Here is a 17,601-nt window from a genome sequence, read left to right as displayed (position 1 = left end):
CCTCCTTGGACCTGCTCGAGATGCATCTGTGGATGCACGACAAGGTGCGGTTGGCCTTCCTGATTGCATCCCCACACTGTCGGCCCATGTTCATCGTGGCATCAATAATGACTCCAAGATCCTTGTGGGGGTGTGTGCGGTCACTGAAAAACAGAACTTTCTTAAAACCCTCTAGTGCCTTTTCACAGAATGATAGACAATGAGGGCTGGAAGGGAGCTCAGGACGTCACATCTAGTGACAACCCCCTGCTCCAAGCAGGACCAGCCCCAACTAGATCATCCCAGCCGAGGCTTTGTCTACCCGGGTGTTGAAAACCTCCAAGGATGGAGACTCCCCCACCTCTCTGGGCAGCCTGTTTCAGTGTTTTACTACCCTCCTCATGAGACAGTTTTCCCTAATATCCAACCTCAACTTCCCTTGCTGCAGCTTGAGCCCATTGCTCCTTGTCCTGTCGTCTGCCCCCACTGTGAACAGTCCAGCTCCATCCTCTTTGCAGCCCCCCTGCAGGGAGCTGAAGGCTGCTATTCAATCCCCTGCAGTCTTCTCTCCTACAGACTAAATAAGCCCAGTTCCCTTGGCCTCTCCTCACGAGTCATGTAAACTCAACTCGTTTGGAAGAGTTGAGTTTAAAAGAATAGTATGTGCTAAATATTTTTTTCTTTTAATTTCCCCACGGAGAAGGTTGTATTACAGTGACAGAATTCCAGAGGAAACAATAAAACCCCAAAAAACAAACTTGAACTGCTGAACAGATCCTCTTTCCCAGCAAACCCCTTGTGACTTTAGAGGAATTTCTTTCAAACCCTGCTCATTTCCCCAATGTGTGGGAGATTGCATACGAAAATACTCACGTATGACATCAGAACTCTTGTTCCCGGTCTTGCTTCCAATGTGCTTTCTAACAACAGCACAGGGTGCATGGATCACTTGATGCCTGTACACCTGTTTTTATGATGGCCTAGGCTCTCTGGTGGAAATCAATACCACTGTATCCAGATCTAAAATGTCTGTGGACTCAAGCTGACAACTGTGCAGTGCTGAGTAATTAGCTTTGGAAATGGTTCCTATCCCTGTTTTTCAAATGCTGGGTGTAAACAAGCCATTCAAACCTAGAAGTGCTTAGTTAACTTCCGTCAAAAGTCTACATTTTAAGTAAAAAACTCACTGGCCCGCCCAAGCAGTATCTGCCAGCCTTTCACACTCTCAAACCCTGATACCATCCCAGGCTGCAGCAGCCAGCTGGACTAATAGCAAGAGACATGAGCCTTTGATCATTTGCATTTGTTCGTCTCTGTTCTGTGCGGCTCATGGTGCTCTTATCTCTAGACTCACTGCCTTTCCCCTTGTTTGCTTTTTTAGCTGGTGCCTTTCAAACCCCACTTCTCAGAGGACTTTTTCTTTAATGTTTGCCTAACGGGATTGTTTGCAGATGGAAGTTCCACATATGTGGACAACTTGTAAGTACAACCTTCAGCAAGTGTGTGTGTTTGTGTGTGTGCACATGCACACATCTATCTCTAAGTAAGTGCTCAGGCATATAAGATGTGAGTAGGCAATATTTTTCCTATGTTTAGTTCAATATAAACAGGGATAAAGGACATTCTGTGGGTCAAGGCCAAATGACAAAGTTGGGAGGGGCAGGGAAGGGGCAGCCCATGAATTCAAGTGCTGGATTGGTATGTGGTGAACCTGAGTGGAGTGCTAGCACCATTAGGCAAGTGCTAGCCCCACTAGGCAAGGCAATGAATTTCTTTTTGCCTCTGTTTCCTGTTTGTGAGGGAAGGATCAGCTCATGGGGTTGTGAGCAGCTCCAAGAATGTGGTGATGGTGGCTGGCAACCACCAAAAATGAGCACCTCCAGGGCTAGGGACAGACATTCAAAAAGCCTGAGCCTGAATTGATTCAATCATTGCAGAGCCACTGGCGGAAATATTCGAACGCTCGTGGCACACGGGCCAAGTCCCGGAGGACTGGAAAAGGGCTAACGTGGTCCCCATTTTCAAGAAGGGGAGGAAGGAGGACCCAGGCAACTATAGGCCAGTCAGTCTCACCTCCATCCTTGGTAAAGTCTTTGAAAAAATTATCAAGGCTCACATTTGTGAGAGCCCGGCAGGACAAATTATGCTGAGGGGAAACCAGCACGGGTTTGTGGCGGGCAGATCGTGCCTGACCAATCTAGTCTCTTTCTATGACCAGGTTACGAAACGCCTGGACACAGGAGAGGGGGTGGATGTCGTATACTTAAACTTCAGGAAGGCCTTCGATACGGTATCCCACCCCATACTGGTGAACAAGCTAAGAGGCTGTGATGTGGATGACTACACAGTTCGGTGGGTGGCGAATTGGCTAGAGGGTCGCACCCAAAGAGTCGTGGTGGATGGGTCGGTCTCAACCTGGAATGGTGTGGGCAGTGGGGTCCCGCAGGGCTTGGTCCTTGGACCGATACTCTTTATTGTCTTCATCAGTGACTTGGACGAGGGAGTGAAGTGTACTCTGTCCAGGTTTGCAGATGACACAAAGCTATGGGGAGAAGTGGACACGCCGGAGGGCAGGGAACAGCTGCAGGCAGACCTGGATAGGTTGGACAAGTGGGCAGAAAACAACAGGATGCAGTTCAACAAGGAGAAATGCAAAGTGCTGCACCTAGGGAGGAAAAATGTCCAGCACACCTACAGCCTAGGGAATGACCTGCTGGGTGGCAGCAGGGGTCTTCAAGAGGAGGTTAGATGAGTATCTAGCTGGGATCATCTAGACCCAGCACTCTTTCCTGCTTATGCAGGGGGTCGGACTCGATGATCTATTGAGGTCCCTTCCGACCCTAACATCTATGAATCTATGAATCTTTTCAGGTTAGTCTAACCTGTCTAGGCTGAACCAGCTTATAACATACAGACATCCCCTGTGGACTGAAGAAATGCAGGCACATGCTTGCAGTGGATCAGGCTAGAAGTTGGGGGGTGCTAGAGTAGCCCTCCCTTCCCTTCCCCAGTGCTGAGCTGGGGGGTGGGGAGGCACGTGGCCAGGCCCTGACAGGACCTCTGGTTAGGGAGAGGTGTAAACCCCCACCGTGGCCTGCACCATCTCAGGCTTTTCCCGCACTGGCTGCACTCTGAGGCAAAGGTGGGGTGTGCAGTGCATGCATCTGTTGATGATACAAAGCTTTTCAGTCTCCCAATCTCTGACAGGGCTGCAAACCTGCAGGTGGGCTAATAAAACCACAACACTGAACTTATGTTCTGTTGCAGGTTTAAACCAGTCTCTGATCACTTCAACCAGTCTGTGTGTAATGCCTGTCCCTAGCCCAGAACACCAGCAGGTTAATTTGAGTTGGACCGTGGCTCAGTTGATTGGTTCAGGGATGTTACGTATCCAGGCACAAATTCCTGTTGGAACCAAATAGGTTTGAGTATCTGGAGCTACTGCTTTCCAAGGGAGAACGTCCTGGTGTTAAGAGGCTGGAGAAGAGGCTCAGTGATAAAGCAGATGAAATGTCCCACCCTGGCAGCAGAGGGGCGAAATACCACTGATACAGCTGTCAGTGGGCACTCAGTTATTTGGGCAGAGGATTTGAAGTCAGACAGATGTGATGCTGGATATCCCTATCCTGTGTGCCCTTGACTTAGGTGGGCCGTCCTGCCCAGGGGGCTGCTAGACTCAGGTAGCCCAGTGACCTTGAGACACCTAGAGAGCTCAGCTGAGAAACGTGATCCTTTACTATACCCTTCCAAGAGGCAGCTAGTGAAAGAGCTGAGGTGGTAGCTACTGCCTGCTTCAACAAGTGCACTGTTCTCTTTCAGCAAAGGGGAGTTGAAGGAACCTTATGCCAGACAGTTTCTCCTGATGACCAAGATGCCTGATTGGTTTAAAAAATTCATATCCTGGATCACCGGACCAATAGTAAGATGTGTTTAACCTGCATTGACTTCTTAGCTGGCTGGTGACTAACCTGAGTACTGAGAGGATGACTCAGGGGCTGTCTTCCTGGCTGGATGCCGTGGGCTAGCTTGGGCTTTTGGAGCAGGATAGCCATGTTAGCACTGCGCTCCATCTGGGCAGATATCCCCTGATTCTCACCTACCGCTTCATGTGGCACAGTATTGCACTGCATAGACATCCTCTTTTTTTACAGCTCAAAGGCATCTTACTACTGGCATAAATTCAGCACCATCACTATCAGGCAGTGATTGTCAACCAGAAGAAGTGCTCTATTGGGCATAGACAGAAGTGACAATTTTCACCCAATCTGGCCACAGAAAACAATTTATTACTGTGACCAAACACAAGCGCACAGCTACAGGCAGCTTCAAAAATGGTGCGCTGGGTGAAAATCTGACCCCTCCCTGGATGAGGTATCACAATAAGGTGTTTCAAAGTGTAATGTCTTCTGTAACTTCTGTCTGTGCTGCGTGTGTCCTCTCTGACTCAGTTCTCATTCAAAGAGCTCCTGAGATAAATATCATACAAAGGGAAGAACAGAGTTAAAAGACAAAAGGAAAAGCTAATTTTTTGATTGCCTTTCACAGGCAAGGGAATAGTAACTATATTCCATACATGGTTGGTTCACTTTTGAGCTTGACTGATTTCCAGCTGAGTTTTTTTTCCATCAGGTGAGAGAGGAAGTCATTCCACTAAGCCAATGCCAGGGATTTTTGTCTGTCAGTCTCTAGGAGAACTTAGGACTCACCTTGTGTCTGCATGAGATACACAAAGAGTCATGGCCACCTCTAGTCTACTTTGAGTAGAAAAATGGGTTCACCTCTCTCAAATAGGGGGAGTAAGGCACTTTCTTCTACTTAAACACAACCCATACCTAGTGCTACATGAAACACTTGTCTCTGAAGTAGGTAGAATAATGTAGAAATGGGCTGACGGAGGGGTGGGAACAAATACCAATAACTTTGTGGGCGAGTGTTTTTTGTCCCTCAACAGAGTTGGCTGAATATGCAAGGCCATATTTCTCCCAGTGCATGGTTAATCACATGCCTGGAAAGAAATCAGTTCAACAACTTGGGGAGGACAAGGGAGGAATGTCCTTTTAATCTTATTTGTTGTATTTGCAATGACACCAAATTAAATTCATGCCATTTGAGGTTTCGAGCAGCACTCGGCCCATCTTTGCTAAAGTTTCGCCATAGTCACAGCCCCTTGTAGGCTGGGTGTGTTGCTGTAACACATCTAGACCCCAGCCTGGTAGTTCTGTAAAGACACTTCATAAAAAAGAATAGAATCATAGAAAGTGAGGGTGGGAAGGGAGCTCAGGAGGTCACATCTAGTCCAACCCCCTGCTCCAACATGGACCAAGCAGGACCAGCCCCAACTAGATCATTCCAGTCAAGCTTTTGTTGAGCTGGCTTTGTTTAAAACCTCCAAGGATACACACTCCACCACCTCTCTGGGTAACCTGTTCCAGTGCTTCACCACCCTCCTAGTCAGAGAGTTTTTTTTCCCAATAGCCAACCTCAACTTCCCTTGCTGCAGCTTGAGCCCATTGCTCCTTGTCCTGCCATCTGCCCCCACTGAGAGCAGTCCAGCTCCATCCTCTTTGCAGCCCCCCTGCAGGGAGGTGAAGGCTGCTATTCAATCCCCCTCCATCTTCTCTTCTGCAGACTAGCCCAGTTCCCTCAGCCTCTCCTCACAAGTCGTGTGTCCCAGCCCCCTAACCTTTTCGATTCCCTTTGCTGCACTCTCTCCAGTGTGTCCACATCCTTTCTGTAGTGGGGGACCCAAAACTGGACACAGGACTCTGAAAGTCACTGTCCCAAAGAACATCCGGTTCAAATGGACCTGGCAGACAATCAGTGAGAGCAATGGAGTAGGGGTGTTCTTTCCAAGGTAACATAACCAGAAAAGAAATCAAGGGATCCTAACCCTTCCAACAAGCTGGAAATGACATTGTCTCCCTAGGCTGACAACAGAACCCAGGAGTCCTGACTCCCATCCCCTGCTCACACCAGTAGGCAACCTGCCCCATCCATAATTCATATTTGGTTTAGCCAGATTCATCTGAGATGTTCAATAAATGAATTAAACATACAAATGTTCATGTTTCATGTCCTCCTTTTTTTCTTCTTCTTAGATACCTCGGTTATCAAAAATATTGGGAAACCTGGTGACCAGGTGAGTAACTCCAGGAGGGCTGAGTAAATGTATAAGGGCACAGCTTGACATTTGGGGTTTAACAATTAACACCATAACATTATATATGTAAATCAGGCTTTTGTTACTTAAAATAATAATCAAACCAGCACACACCAAGGGAAGCTGCTACTAAGTGGGTGTGTCTGCATGAGACATTTACTGCGGAGCTGACTAGTTAACGCTGCAGTAAATGTTTCAGCGTCTTCACGTGCGGCCTTCTTAGGCCACAGTAAACTAACAAACTCTGCCGTAGGATAGTACTTGTAAGTAATGTATGTGTAGATGCTGACCCAGCTGACTGGAGCATCCTCGTGGCCCAGCCAGCCCCTCCACAGCACGTTGAGCCAGATCTGTTCCAACCCAGCTTACCGTGCTGCACTCCCCAGCACGCATTCAAACGCAGCGCCCAGGAGCATTAAACTCTGGCGCAGTGTGCACCAGAGTTTATTTTTGCACCTTACTTGCACATGTAGACGCATTCAATTGGTTCCTCAGAAGAAACCCAACTCCTAGCCATGCCAACAAAACTTCCAAGCTTGCCGCCACAGGAGATTTGACAAACAAGTCCTAGTCTTGTGAAGAAATACTCTTCTCAGTGGATTAGTGGTTGATTTGGGTCTATGCTGCCCTCCCCGAATAAGGTGTAGTGCTGTGTGCAATGAAAAAGTGATTATAAGCGATTATACATTAAGGAATAAAACTGTTCCCAGGGCAATATCCCAACACTGAACCCCTCCTGCTAAATTCCTGCTCAAATAGGAAGGCCTTATAGCACTCATGAAAGATATCCAGACTTGCGCTATGGCAAGACTCAAGGGGAAGGAAGTTCCAGGTTTGAGGTATGGCTACTGAGGATAACCTCCCAAAGTGAACTTGCCCATTCATGGTGTTTGTGGGAGGTCTCTCTAGGCTGACCTTAGGTATCGTGATGGTGCATAAGGGAGGAGACAGTTCCTTAGTATGACGTCGGCGGGCCTCATGTCCGGTACCGCCCTTCAACCGGTAGCCCCTCCCCCTCGTCCCGCCTGCCACGACTTTGATGTTATAGGTGATTCGAAGTAGGGGTTCAGTGGAGATCTTCTACTAGAGGGGCTTACCTGACGTGGGGTACTCACAGTTGAGGTCCTCCGGTGTTCCATGGGGATCCGCCACCCCTACACCCTGTCCACTCGCCAACCGGTCACTGGCTGATGAGATGGTTGTCTGCTGTTACCTGCAGACCTTCTTGCTGGCAGGCACTCCCAACCGTAGGGTCCGAGGCCAACGGTCGTCTTCAGTCAGCCCGCCTTAGACTCTGACTGACCCGGCTGCTAGCTCAGGTTATTTCTCTCTCCTCTCCCCTGATCTCAGAAATAATATTCCTCCGGGATGGGGAGGCTTCCCGGATCACTGCCCTGGTCCCGGCAACCCCTGGGGACCACTCCTTCTGCCCCTGCCAGAGTTTCCGGCTCTTCCCTCAGCTGCTGGGTTGACGCCGAGTTGCCTGCCTGAGACTCTGGCTCCAGGGAAGCCGCAGCAGCAGCGATGTGCTGCACACCTTCTCTCTCCCTCTCTGGTTGCCCTCACCGCAGGGTTTGCTGGGGTTTTTAAACTCCCCACGCCTGCCACTGCAGCTGCCACCATTGGTGCAGCTGCTCCCCTTGCCGGGAACAGCTGTTTAAACAGCCGGCGTAGCACCGGCTCACGTGGCCGTAATGGCGGCTGCGGCTGCGGCTGCTGCTGTGGTCCTGGCTCCGATGCCGCCGTCCCTCCCAAGGGTGAGTAGCTCAGCCCGGGGCTTTCTTGAGAAGGTGCTGCTGCCCCCCAATCCTCTCCATGCCCTTCCTGCGCCCGTGACAGCGGCATGCCGCCGTCACGCTTAGGGATATAGGACCCAGGCCATTTAGGGCTTATAGGTCAAGACCAGCACCTTGAATTACACCCAGAAAGCTATTGGAAGCCAGTGCAGACTGGAGCACTGGAGAAATGGGTTTTTTTCTGGGGACCCAACCCTCTCCTAAAGCAAAGCACCTCATTCTGTATCTGCTACATCTTCCAGAGGGTTTTGGAGAGGTTGTAGTAGCCTCTTCTGTAGAACTGGGAGAGTCCCCTGGCGCCTGCCTTCCCATGTTAATTGATTTCCTAGCTCATTTCTTGTCTGTCTCAGGCATTTGAATGGGTCCATCCCCCTCATTTCCCAGGAGAAGAAATACATATTCTGTGCATGGTCCTGTCTTTGTAACTGCATCTTAGACTTCCGCTTAGTGAGTTTAGTCATCAGAGTGGGATTTCTCAATATTCAGAGTTTTGCTAGAAACAGTTAGTTTCTCAAGGACAGCAAGCACTCTGTCTGCCTGGGTAAATGGAGACATTACGGGAGTCAGCCATGAATTTGGTGTTTGAACCAGGCATGATGAAGAAGCCTCTGATCTCCTTAAAATCATAAAAATCACAGGAAAACAGGGCTGGCAAAGCCCTCAGGAGATCATATCTAGACCATTCCCCTGCTCCAGGCAGGATCAGCCCTGACTAAACCAGCCCAGATGAGTGTCTGTCCAACCTGTTCTTAAAAATGTTCAAGAATGGAGATTTCCCAACCTCCCTGGGTAGCCGGTTCCAGGACTTGACAACAAGATCAATGGGTGAAAGACTCCATGATCTCTGATGGGTGCACTGATGGAGGTGGGAAAGCTAAGGTAGCTTTCAGACAACTGTGGGTCATCTGACCCCGTCTTGTTGGGGGTCTCCTGGGGTTGCCCTTTGGGAGAGAGAGAGAGCGTGTGCATGAGAATGCAAAATGGATGAACTATTTTGGCTTCCTTTGCTTTTCTTTTTGAATGTTTAGGTCTGTGAAGGAAGTCTGGGCACTTCATAGTGAGATTGAGGTAATGTACCAGCCAGAATATCGATTGATGTCTCTCGGTAACTTTGGCTTGATATGGGCCTTATGCAGCAACAACTGAAATCAGTAGGAGGGCTACCAACGGGTGTGGGCAGGTCCTAAATACATGGTAGTCAAAGGTGCAGTATAGACAGAGTGCAGCATATTTTGGTTTAGCTAATAGGTTTTGGTAGGGCTGAAACTACTTTCTGGAAACTGAATTGGGTGGGTGAGGTTCCCTAAGGGCCCTTTAAATGGAAGAGGGATTCTTCAGAAACAGTTGAAGAACAAAATTGATGGATCACACTTTTTTTTTTTTGTCCAGCACACCTACAGCCTAGGGAATGACCTGCTGGGTGGCACAGAGGTGGAAAGGGATCTGGGAGTCCTAGTGGACTCCAAGATGAACATGAGCCGGCAGTGTGACGAAGCCATCAGAAAAGCCAATGGCACTTTATCGTGCATCAGCAGATGCATGATGAATAGGTCCAAGGAGGTGATACTTCCCCTCTATCGGGTGCTGGTCAGACCGCAGTTGGAGTACTGCGTGCAATTCTGGGCACCACACTTCAAGAAGGATGCGGATAACCTGGAGAGGGTCCAGAGAAGGGCCACTCGTATGGTCAAGGGCCTGCAGACCAAGCCCTACGAGGAGAGACTAGAGAAACTGGACCTTTTCAGCCTCCTCAAGAGAAGGTTGAGAGGCAACCTTGTGGCCGCTTATAAGTTCATCACGGGGGCACAGAAGGGAATTGGTGAGTATTTATTCACCAAGGCGCCCCCGGGGGTTACAAGAAATAATGGCCACAAGCTAGCAGAGAGCAGATTTAGATTGGACATTAGGAAGAACTTCTTCACAGTTCGAGTGGCCAAGGTCTGGAACGGGCTCCCAAGGGAGGTGGTGCTCTCCCCTACCCTGGGGGTCTTCAAGAGGAGGTTAGATGAGTATCTAGCTGGGGTTATCTAGACCCAGCACTCTTTCCTGCCTATGCAGGGGGTCGGACTTGATGATCTATTGAGGTCCCTTCCGACCCTAACATCTATGAATCTATAAGAGTGCAGCATATTGGTTTAGCTAATAGGTTTTGGTAGGGCTGAAACTACTTTCTGGAAACTGAATTGGGTGGGTGAGGTTCCCTAAGGGCCCTTTAAATGGAAGAGGGATTCTTCACAAACAGGTGAAGAACAAAATTGATGGATCACACTTTTTTTCTTGCATTACAATTTTGCCTAAAGGACTTGGTTACTTTTGGGCTTCATTGTGTTAAGCATTTAGGCATGGCAAGAAAGCCATTGCCTTCCCTTCCAATCTGAATTCATAGGGAAATGTCTGAGAAGAACCGTGCCATCTTCTTGAGTCAGGTTTTGATCTGACCTGAGGGGTGTTATTTTAAGGGCACTCTTTGGGTAGCAATCTTTCTGATCCTAGTGAAGCTCAACTCCAGGTATGAGCAAGCTGGGGCTGGTCCTGCTTGGAGCAGGGGGTTGGACTAGATGTGACCTCCTGAGCTCCCTTCCCACCCTCGGTTTCTATGATTGTATGTTTGGCTCTTAGGAGTATAAGAGAGAATTCATGGCTGACTGGAGGAAGCTGGATCTGGATGTGATGCTGTGTCCCATGTTTGGCCCTGCTTTTAAGGCTGGATATCCTTCAAAACTCTCAGGTATAAATTCATGGAGCAGGAAATGTGCCGGTGCACTTGAGGCTCATGTCCAGTCCTGACTCTTTGGGTGGATCAAGGAGCTCTAAGGCTTCCTGTGGATGGATGGCCTTTCAGTTCACTGGAGATAATAGAAGAGCACTTTTCAGCTTCATCTCCACTCCTATCTCCCCACACTTCCTAAGCCCATCTCTCCACTTAGCTGGGATCTATCCAGGACTGTTTCCCACTTAGCAGCAGGGAGGCACCAAAATACCTTCTAAAATTAGGTCCTTAAACCAATATGGGAATGGGGGCTCCTATGTCACTTAGGCACTTTTGACAATTTTACCCATGATGCTTTGGTGATAGCTCACCCTCTCCAGCTTGATGTGGTACTTTAATACTGTTGATGCTGGGCAAAATGTTCTGTGCATGGCATAGGTTTGGGGACAGATACCATACCCCATCCTCATAACCTAGGACTTGGACAGAGTAGTGTAGCTGAGAGAAGAACCGTATTTTCTGCCATACAACATGCCTTTAGAATAAGATACACACCCCGGTTTTGAAAGGATGAAAGAAGAAAGACAAGCTATTTCCTTGTAGCCAATAAATAAAGCTAAAAACAGACCTTGGGTTTATCCCAGATCTGATCATCCTGGCCTTTGACCTGCATCAAACCAGGCGATTTACACACACAACTTGAATGGCAACTGACTTGGATTAGCACAGACTATCCTGGGGGGAAAGGGCTATTGTGCTTCTTCCCAGGTGCTTAAAGTGGGACAATGAGTTTGTACATCTGTAGGATCCCGGAATAAAAGGCCTGGGGGAAATCCAACCTCTGCTTTTAGCCTGAGTCATAGCAGCTAATGAACTGAGTCTGCTTATCATTCTTCTCCCTGTAAACTGTACTTTCCCTTTTGCCTTGTAAGTGGCAGATACTGCACTTACCGCATTTCTCACATGTAATGCGCATTCCAATTTATAGCAGCTGGTTTGGGAGGGGAGGGAAGATGCATGTTGGGTCCTGGGAAGGTGTTATCCTTGGAGGTAGCGAATTCCACAAGAGAAGATGGAGGTCGAGGGACCCTTTACCATCTAGAGCTCCTGCCATGCTCCAGTTGTGCTCCTACAATATCTCCGTCATTGCTCCCTCCCCCAAAGGAATGATTTTCCAGTGGGGAATGCGTCATTTCTCCGGCAGAGGTAATGATCAGGACCTGAACACGTTCTGTTTTACAGTGCTTGTGAGCTATACTATTCTGCATAACTTCTTGGACTTCCCTGCCGGGGTCGTGCCCGTCACTACAGTGACTGAAGAGGATGAGGAAGCACTGAAGAGCTACAAGGGATACCATCACGACTGGTATGACAAGCTGCTTGTGAAGGTTTGTAGCTGCCTGGCCTTAGGATGCTTGTGTTGCCTTCCGCCTTGCCTTGACTTCGGATGTCAAGCTGTTTCCTTCTTTGTGTTTCCATGGACAGGCTACTTGTGGAGCTGTGGGGCTGCCCTTGGCAGTTCAGTGTGTGGCTTTGCCATGGGAAGAGGAGCTCTGCCTTCGGTTCATGAAGGAGGTGGAGAGACTGACCCAACGAAAGCAAAAGCATCTGTGAACAACGTGCACACCGCAGCGCACAGGATGAAGAAGGCCACCCTCCTCCTCAGTGCATCCATCTGTTTCAACCCGTAGGGGCACAATGTCTGTCTGGTTAAATAACTCAAGGATTGCTTTTGGTTGGTGAGGTAGCGTTTGTCTATCTGCTCTGTTCCCTGGGTGCTCTCCAGGGACACGCGCTCTGCTAATATACTAATACACACTTGGCTAACGTCTCTCATTTGAGGTTCTCCATAGCAATTAGACACGTCAACTAACTACACCTAAGAACAACCCCTTGTGAGGTGGGGAATGGGGTCTATGCCCAGCTAACTGGATATGACCAACGTGTGGCAGACCAGAGACTCCAATTCCAACTCGCTTTATGCTTTCTCTCATAACTCCTCTAAATACCACTAGTGTATTTTCCTACAGGGGTATAGAGGATGCACCTTGTTTTTGACAGGCAGGATGAAGAAAAACAGATATTCCCTGTAGAAAGTGAGCAGCAGCAGACAAGGAGCTGAGTCTGCCCCCACACCGACTGCCAGCTCTGTGCATTGGAGGGGCATGGAGGGTCCAGAGCCATGTGCTGTGTCCAGGGCTGTGTACCTAATCTGGCATGCCGGACCATGTCATCTGGCTGAGGGCCTAGACATTTGGCAGCACGGGGGCAGTGGCAGTTTTCCCGTAGCTCCTAAAATCAGGGCAATTAACACTGCTACTGCCCCCGCACTGCCAAATTTCTGGACACGTTGGGATCCAGTTTTCTCACAAATAATGCACACCCCAAGTTTCACCAGGTGGTTTGGGGGGGGGAAGGGTGCAAGTTGTATGCCAGAGAATACGGTACTCCATCTTCAGGTGAGGTTGGTCACTGCAAGTCCAGCTGGGAAGCCACAGAGACCAGTCAATAAAAGCATTTTTAATAGGGGCATATCCAGGCCAACCTGTTCCCATATCTACTCTACGTAGGGAGCAGGTCTCTTGGGCAAAGCCAGCTTGCTGCCGCTACAAACCTGAAGTAAAGGAAGTGAAGTTGACCCAATGCATTGCATGCAGGTCCTTGAAATGTCCAAGCTATCGTCCCCAGCTGGTGTTGGATGCTGTCACTTGGGGAGGTAACAGTACCAGGTAAAGTTATTCTAGGAGAGTAAGGAGGAGAAACTCTGATACTAAAGTGATGGGTGTGCAAAGGGCACACCGCCACCCTAGCTATATATCCATCCCATTTATCCAAAGCAAGGTCTGGGGGGGAGGTGAGACTACATGGTACGCAGCCTTGAAGGCAAAGGCAAGATTCAGTTTGATAAACCATGCACAGGGAGCCAGCGAAGGGATTGAAGATGGGTGATGTAGCCAAAGCAATGGGCAGAGCAGGGGAGGACAAAGCTAGCGTGGGAAACTCATGGAATGGGGGACCTGATGCAGGCACACGTGAGTTACTTGGCCTGGGGAAGGGGAAAATAAATAGGGGCTGAATGGGCAACAAAATATTTTGGAGGAAGAAAAAAATGTGTTGATCACAGGCTGGCTGCAACAATGGTCCCTAGGTCACAGGGTGGGGTGATGGGAAAGCAGGTAGCAGAGGCAGTTTTAGAGAAGATACTATGTCCAGCACACAGACCGCCCACAGTTGTACTAAACTTAGTTCAGGGGTGGGGTGAATGGAAATAGAATGGGCCAGTGAGACTATTCCATTCTTAATCCTAATTTATTAAATATCTCAGCAATGCCAGTATTTAAGCAAGGCTTTAAATACAACACTCAGCTTCTAAGCAGTAACAGTCAACATGGATATTCTTCTGCAAGCCTTCGGATGAATACAAGGAGTGCACCTGGCCAGGCATCCATCACCGCGCCGGGATTTGAGTATCTATTGTTTCGTTTCTTCCCTGTGTATCACTCTCCCCCAGCTTCTAAGTTTTTTTCCTAGGTTTTCATACACTTTTTTACAGATTTCTTCTGTATGTCCCATGTCATAAATATCCACCAGTCATTTTTCACCGTGGCTGTTTTTCTATCAGGCTGCTATCTCCATTCTGCTACTGCTAAGCCACGTCCTCATTCAACTTTCCTTTCGGATGTGGACCATGACCCACTTGCTTTGCTTTTAGTTAGTGGTGTTAGTTATGTCAAGGCACAAAATGAAGTGGCTTATGCTAAGCATTTTGCTACGGTGGCTTTCAGGCCTGCACCACAGGGAATGGGTCTGGAAGAGACGAGTATCTCTGAGAGGCATCAGCTTCTCCAGTGCTGAAAGGAGCAACTCGGCAGCTTTCTTCCCACGTGAGTGTGTCCCCTTTCCAGGGTCCAGAAGGTCACCATGTTGACAGCCACTCTGTTGTCTGCCACCCAAACATCATCTCCTCAACCTTCATCCTTCAGGCCTGACCTCGGCTGTATCTTGGTGCTCTGGCACCCACCCACTGGAACAACCTAGGTGGCATTTGATAAGAGACGCAGGATGGTTCAGCAAAGCAAAGGAGCAATGAGATACTGGTGGTGGAGAGGTGGAGACATCCTCTATTTTACTCAGCATGAACGTGGAGAAAGGGTTGGGGGGCCTGGGCTCTGAGCAGGCTGCAACGAAGATGGTGCTCAGACCCTGGCGATGCCTTGATATGCCTTCCTTTAAAGAATAGAAGTTGCCCTTTCACTGGCTTGCTTGCTATTCCTTGAAAGGGAGGCACCGAGCTAAGTTAAGCAGGGGCAGGGCTCTCTGTCTTGGCATTTCCCTGCTACAGCCGGCTGCTAGAAGTAATGGCGCACGTCTCTGCCAGTTCTCATGCATGCACCAGGGAAACTCGGGAGAGTCTCGGTCGCTCTGTGAGCCGCTGCAGAATACCTCTGTTGCTTACGCAGGTGTTTTGTCTACACCACATCCCTCTCCTGTGCATGCACAACTCTCTCCCCCAGATTCAGTGGTGCTTTCACCTTGAGCCAGTTGGCTTCTTCCACGGTTGGAAGTGAAAATCCTACGTGCTGCTTTCACTCATTTCCTCTACAGCAGCAATTCTCAGTCTGGGATGCCATGAGATCTTTTTAAGGGTGATAAGGGCTGCCGCACAGGCTTAGCACTATTAGGTGTGCAAACACTTGCACACAATTCACAAGAGAAACCCAGAGATTACAAATAGGAACCCACCGTGTCCAAGCCATTCTCCCTGCTGGGGTCCTTCTGAGTTCTGTGCAACAGAGGGATTGCTCTATTACTTTCCCACTGTCAAAAAGTGAGGGAAAGCGAAGAACTGGCATTTTCTGAGGGGGACCTTGAGAATAACAAGGGGTGTCTGGAGTCTAAAATGGTTGAGAAGCAATGCTCTACAGCGAGGGCACTAGCCAAGTCAGGGCCTGATCGCACGGCATCCTTGGCGTGTGCTAACTGCACTTAAAGCACTAGAATCCGAACTTCCATACAATAAAGAAACATGCAAAGTGCTTTTGTGTCGCTAAATTAAGCCTTTTCCTGTGAGGACTATCTCCAGATCATACTACCTAACACCTGTTGAATTAACATCAGGCTGCTCTAGGGAGGCAACACTATTAGGAGACTCATGCATTGCTGAGGCTAGGACTGACAATCCGTTCTTCTTTGCTCCCTGATCCCTCCTGAAACACAGTCAGCTCAAGAGCCCGGGGTGGTGAGAGGATTGTGTGTCAACTCTTTGTCAATCCCAGCCCCCGCAGCACACTAAAGCCCTCCAGCCTTCAATGGCTCTGCTGCTTAGGATGGGTTGTATTTCAATTGTAGGAAGCATTGCTGTGTGACTGCTCAGGAAACTTTTTAACTCATAGATTCATAGATGTTTGGGTCGGAAGAGACCTCAATAGATCATCGAGTCCGACCCCCTGCATAGGCAGGAAAGAGCACTGGGGTCAGGCACCCCCCAGGTAGGTGCTTGTCCAGTCTCCTCTTGAAGACCCCCAGGGTAGGGGCGAGCACCACCTCCCTTGGAAGCCCATTCCAGATCCTGGCAACCCTCACTGTGAAGTTACTTCTGATGTCCAACCTAAATCTGCTCTCCATCAATTTGTGGTCATTGTTCCTAGTTACTCCAGGCAGTGCCCTAGTAAATACAGCATCTCCTATTCCCTGCTGCCCTCCCCTGATGAATTTATAGGCAGCCACAAGATCACCTCCCAGCCTTCTCTTGCAAAGGCTGAAGAGATCCAGGTCCCTCAGGCTCTCCTTGTAGGGCCTTGCCTGCAGACCCCTGACCATACAAGTGGCCTCCTCTGGACCCTCTTGAGATCTCTGCATCCCTCTGTCTGCTTTGCACTCCATCTTTCTCTCCAGCCAGGATGGCAGCAGGCATAGGCTGTCACCAAGCTACCACCACTGTTGACAAAAAAGGCCCCAAGGCAAGTGGGTGTGTTTTTATAACCTTCCTATCAAGGGTTCATGCTTCCCATTGGTTCCCTTGAGTCACACACATGGTTCTTCATGGGGAACCTCATAGGAGGGCCTGTGTTGAACTGATCCCAACATCCAGACTGCTGTCTGGTGGTGCCACAGCCCAGGTCTCTACCTATGATCCCAGAAGACCTGGGTTCAATTCCTAGGGAGTCTGACACAGTGAAGTGACTGATGTCCAGGGATCCTGGTTTTCTCTAATTTAAAAAACTCCCCAATTTTCAGTTAAAAAAGTAACCCCAAATCCACATTTTCCATGATTAAAATGAAACACCACTATATGTATATCTCTATATGAGTGGTGTTTCATTTAAATTATGGAAATATGTGAATTTGGGGTTACTTTTTAACTGAAAATTGGGGATTTTTTTTTATCGGAGAAAGCCAGGATCCCTGCTGATGCCAGTGTAGGGCTGCACTTCATTGCATGTCCAATTCACACTTTGTCACACATCATACCAGTGTCTGCTCCCCTGGACTAGTGTCTGACCAGTCAGACTGTCCTTACCAGGATAGCTAGAGCAGGATGGGCTAATTTGGGAGAACCTGTGGACTGACTGCCATGCACATTAACCAATTAGATAGTAAACCCTTTTGAGGTAGAGCCAAGTTGTCCTATTGGAAAAGACCCAGGACTATACTGGGCACTGTAAAATAATTAGTACCATATCCTGAAATAGCAGAGGAGTAAGCTCTACTGGATATGCTCCTCCCTTGAAAACAGAATATGTCTAATAGCTTTTTGGGGTTCACTCACCCCAGGAGGCCAGAGGTCAAACCAAACTTGGAAGGAACTCATCCAAAAACTTGGCATAGGACAATGCATGTGTGTTTGCCGTGTTCAAATTTGACCAAGACCAGAGTTAACTGCTCAAGCCTGAAACAGACCTGGGGTTACACTAGACTGCTTGATTTCACTTCCTTCCTGGCATGTTGCCTGAAAA

The 17,601-nt window shown here is 48.8% G+C and overlaps 1 protein-coding gene across 4 annotated transcripts in view; it reads left to right on the top strand.

The window, feature by feature from the left end:
• LOC106739540 (fatty-acid amide hydrolase 1-like) overlaps positions 1 to 12,467 on the top strand; it is a 28,380-nt gene extending 15,913 nt beyond the window's left edge. For 3 of the 4 annotated variants that reach the window (XM_059727798.1, XM_059727797.1, XM_059727799.1), the window contains exons 9-15: positions 1,361 to 1,458; positions 3,799 to 3,898; positions 6,078 to 6,118; positions 8,964 to 9,003; positions 10,555 to 10,663; positions 11,888 to 12,033; positions 12,131 to 12,467. In XM_059727798.1, coding sequence (XP_059583781.1) covers positions 1,361 to 1,458; positions 3,799 to 3,898; positions 6,078 to 6,118; positions 8,964 to 9,003; positions 10,555 to 10,663; positions 11,888 to 12,033; positions 12,131 to 12,259 — 663 coding nt within the window. In that variant the 3' untranslated portion in view covers positions 12,260 to 12,467. Of the gene's footprint in view, positions 1 to 1,360; positions 1,459 to 3,798; positions 3,899 to 6,077; positions 6,119 to 8,963; positions 9,004 to 10,554; positions 10,664 to 11,887; positions 12,034 to 12,130 lie in introns of those variants that run through there. The other variant, XM_059727800.1, reaches the window with a different exon arrangement.
• Positions 12,468 to 17,601: the final 5,134 nt, after the last annotated feature.

The sequence above is a fragment of the Alligator mississippiensis genome, chromosome 5 (assembly GCF_030867095.1).
Source record: "Alligator mississippiensis isolate rAllMis1 chromosome 5, rAllMis1, whole genome shotgun sequence".
Classification (NCBI taxonomy): domain Eukaryota; kingdom Metazoa; phylum Chordata; order Crocodylia; family Alligatoridae; genus Alligator; species Alligator mississippiensis.
Note: the sequence above shows the minus strand (reverse complement) of the source record. Positions and strands in the feature narration are given on the sequence as shown.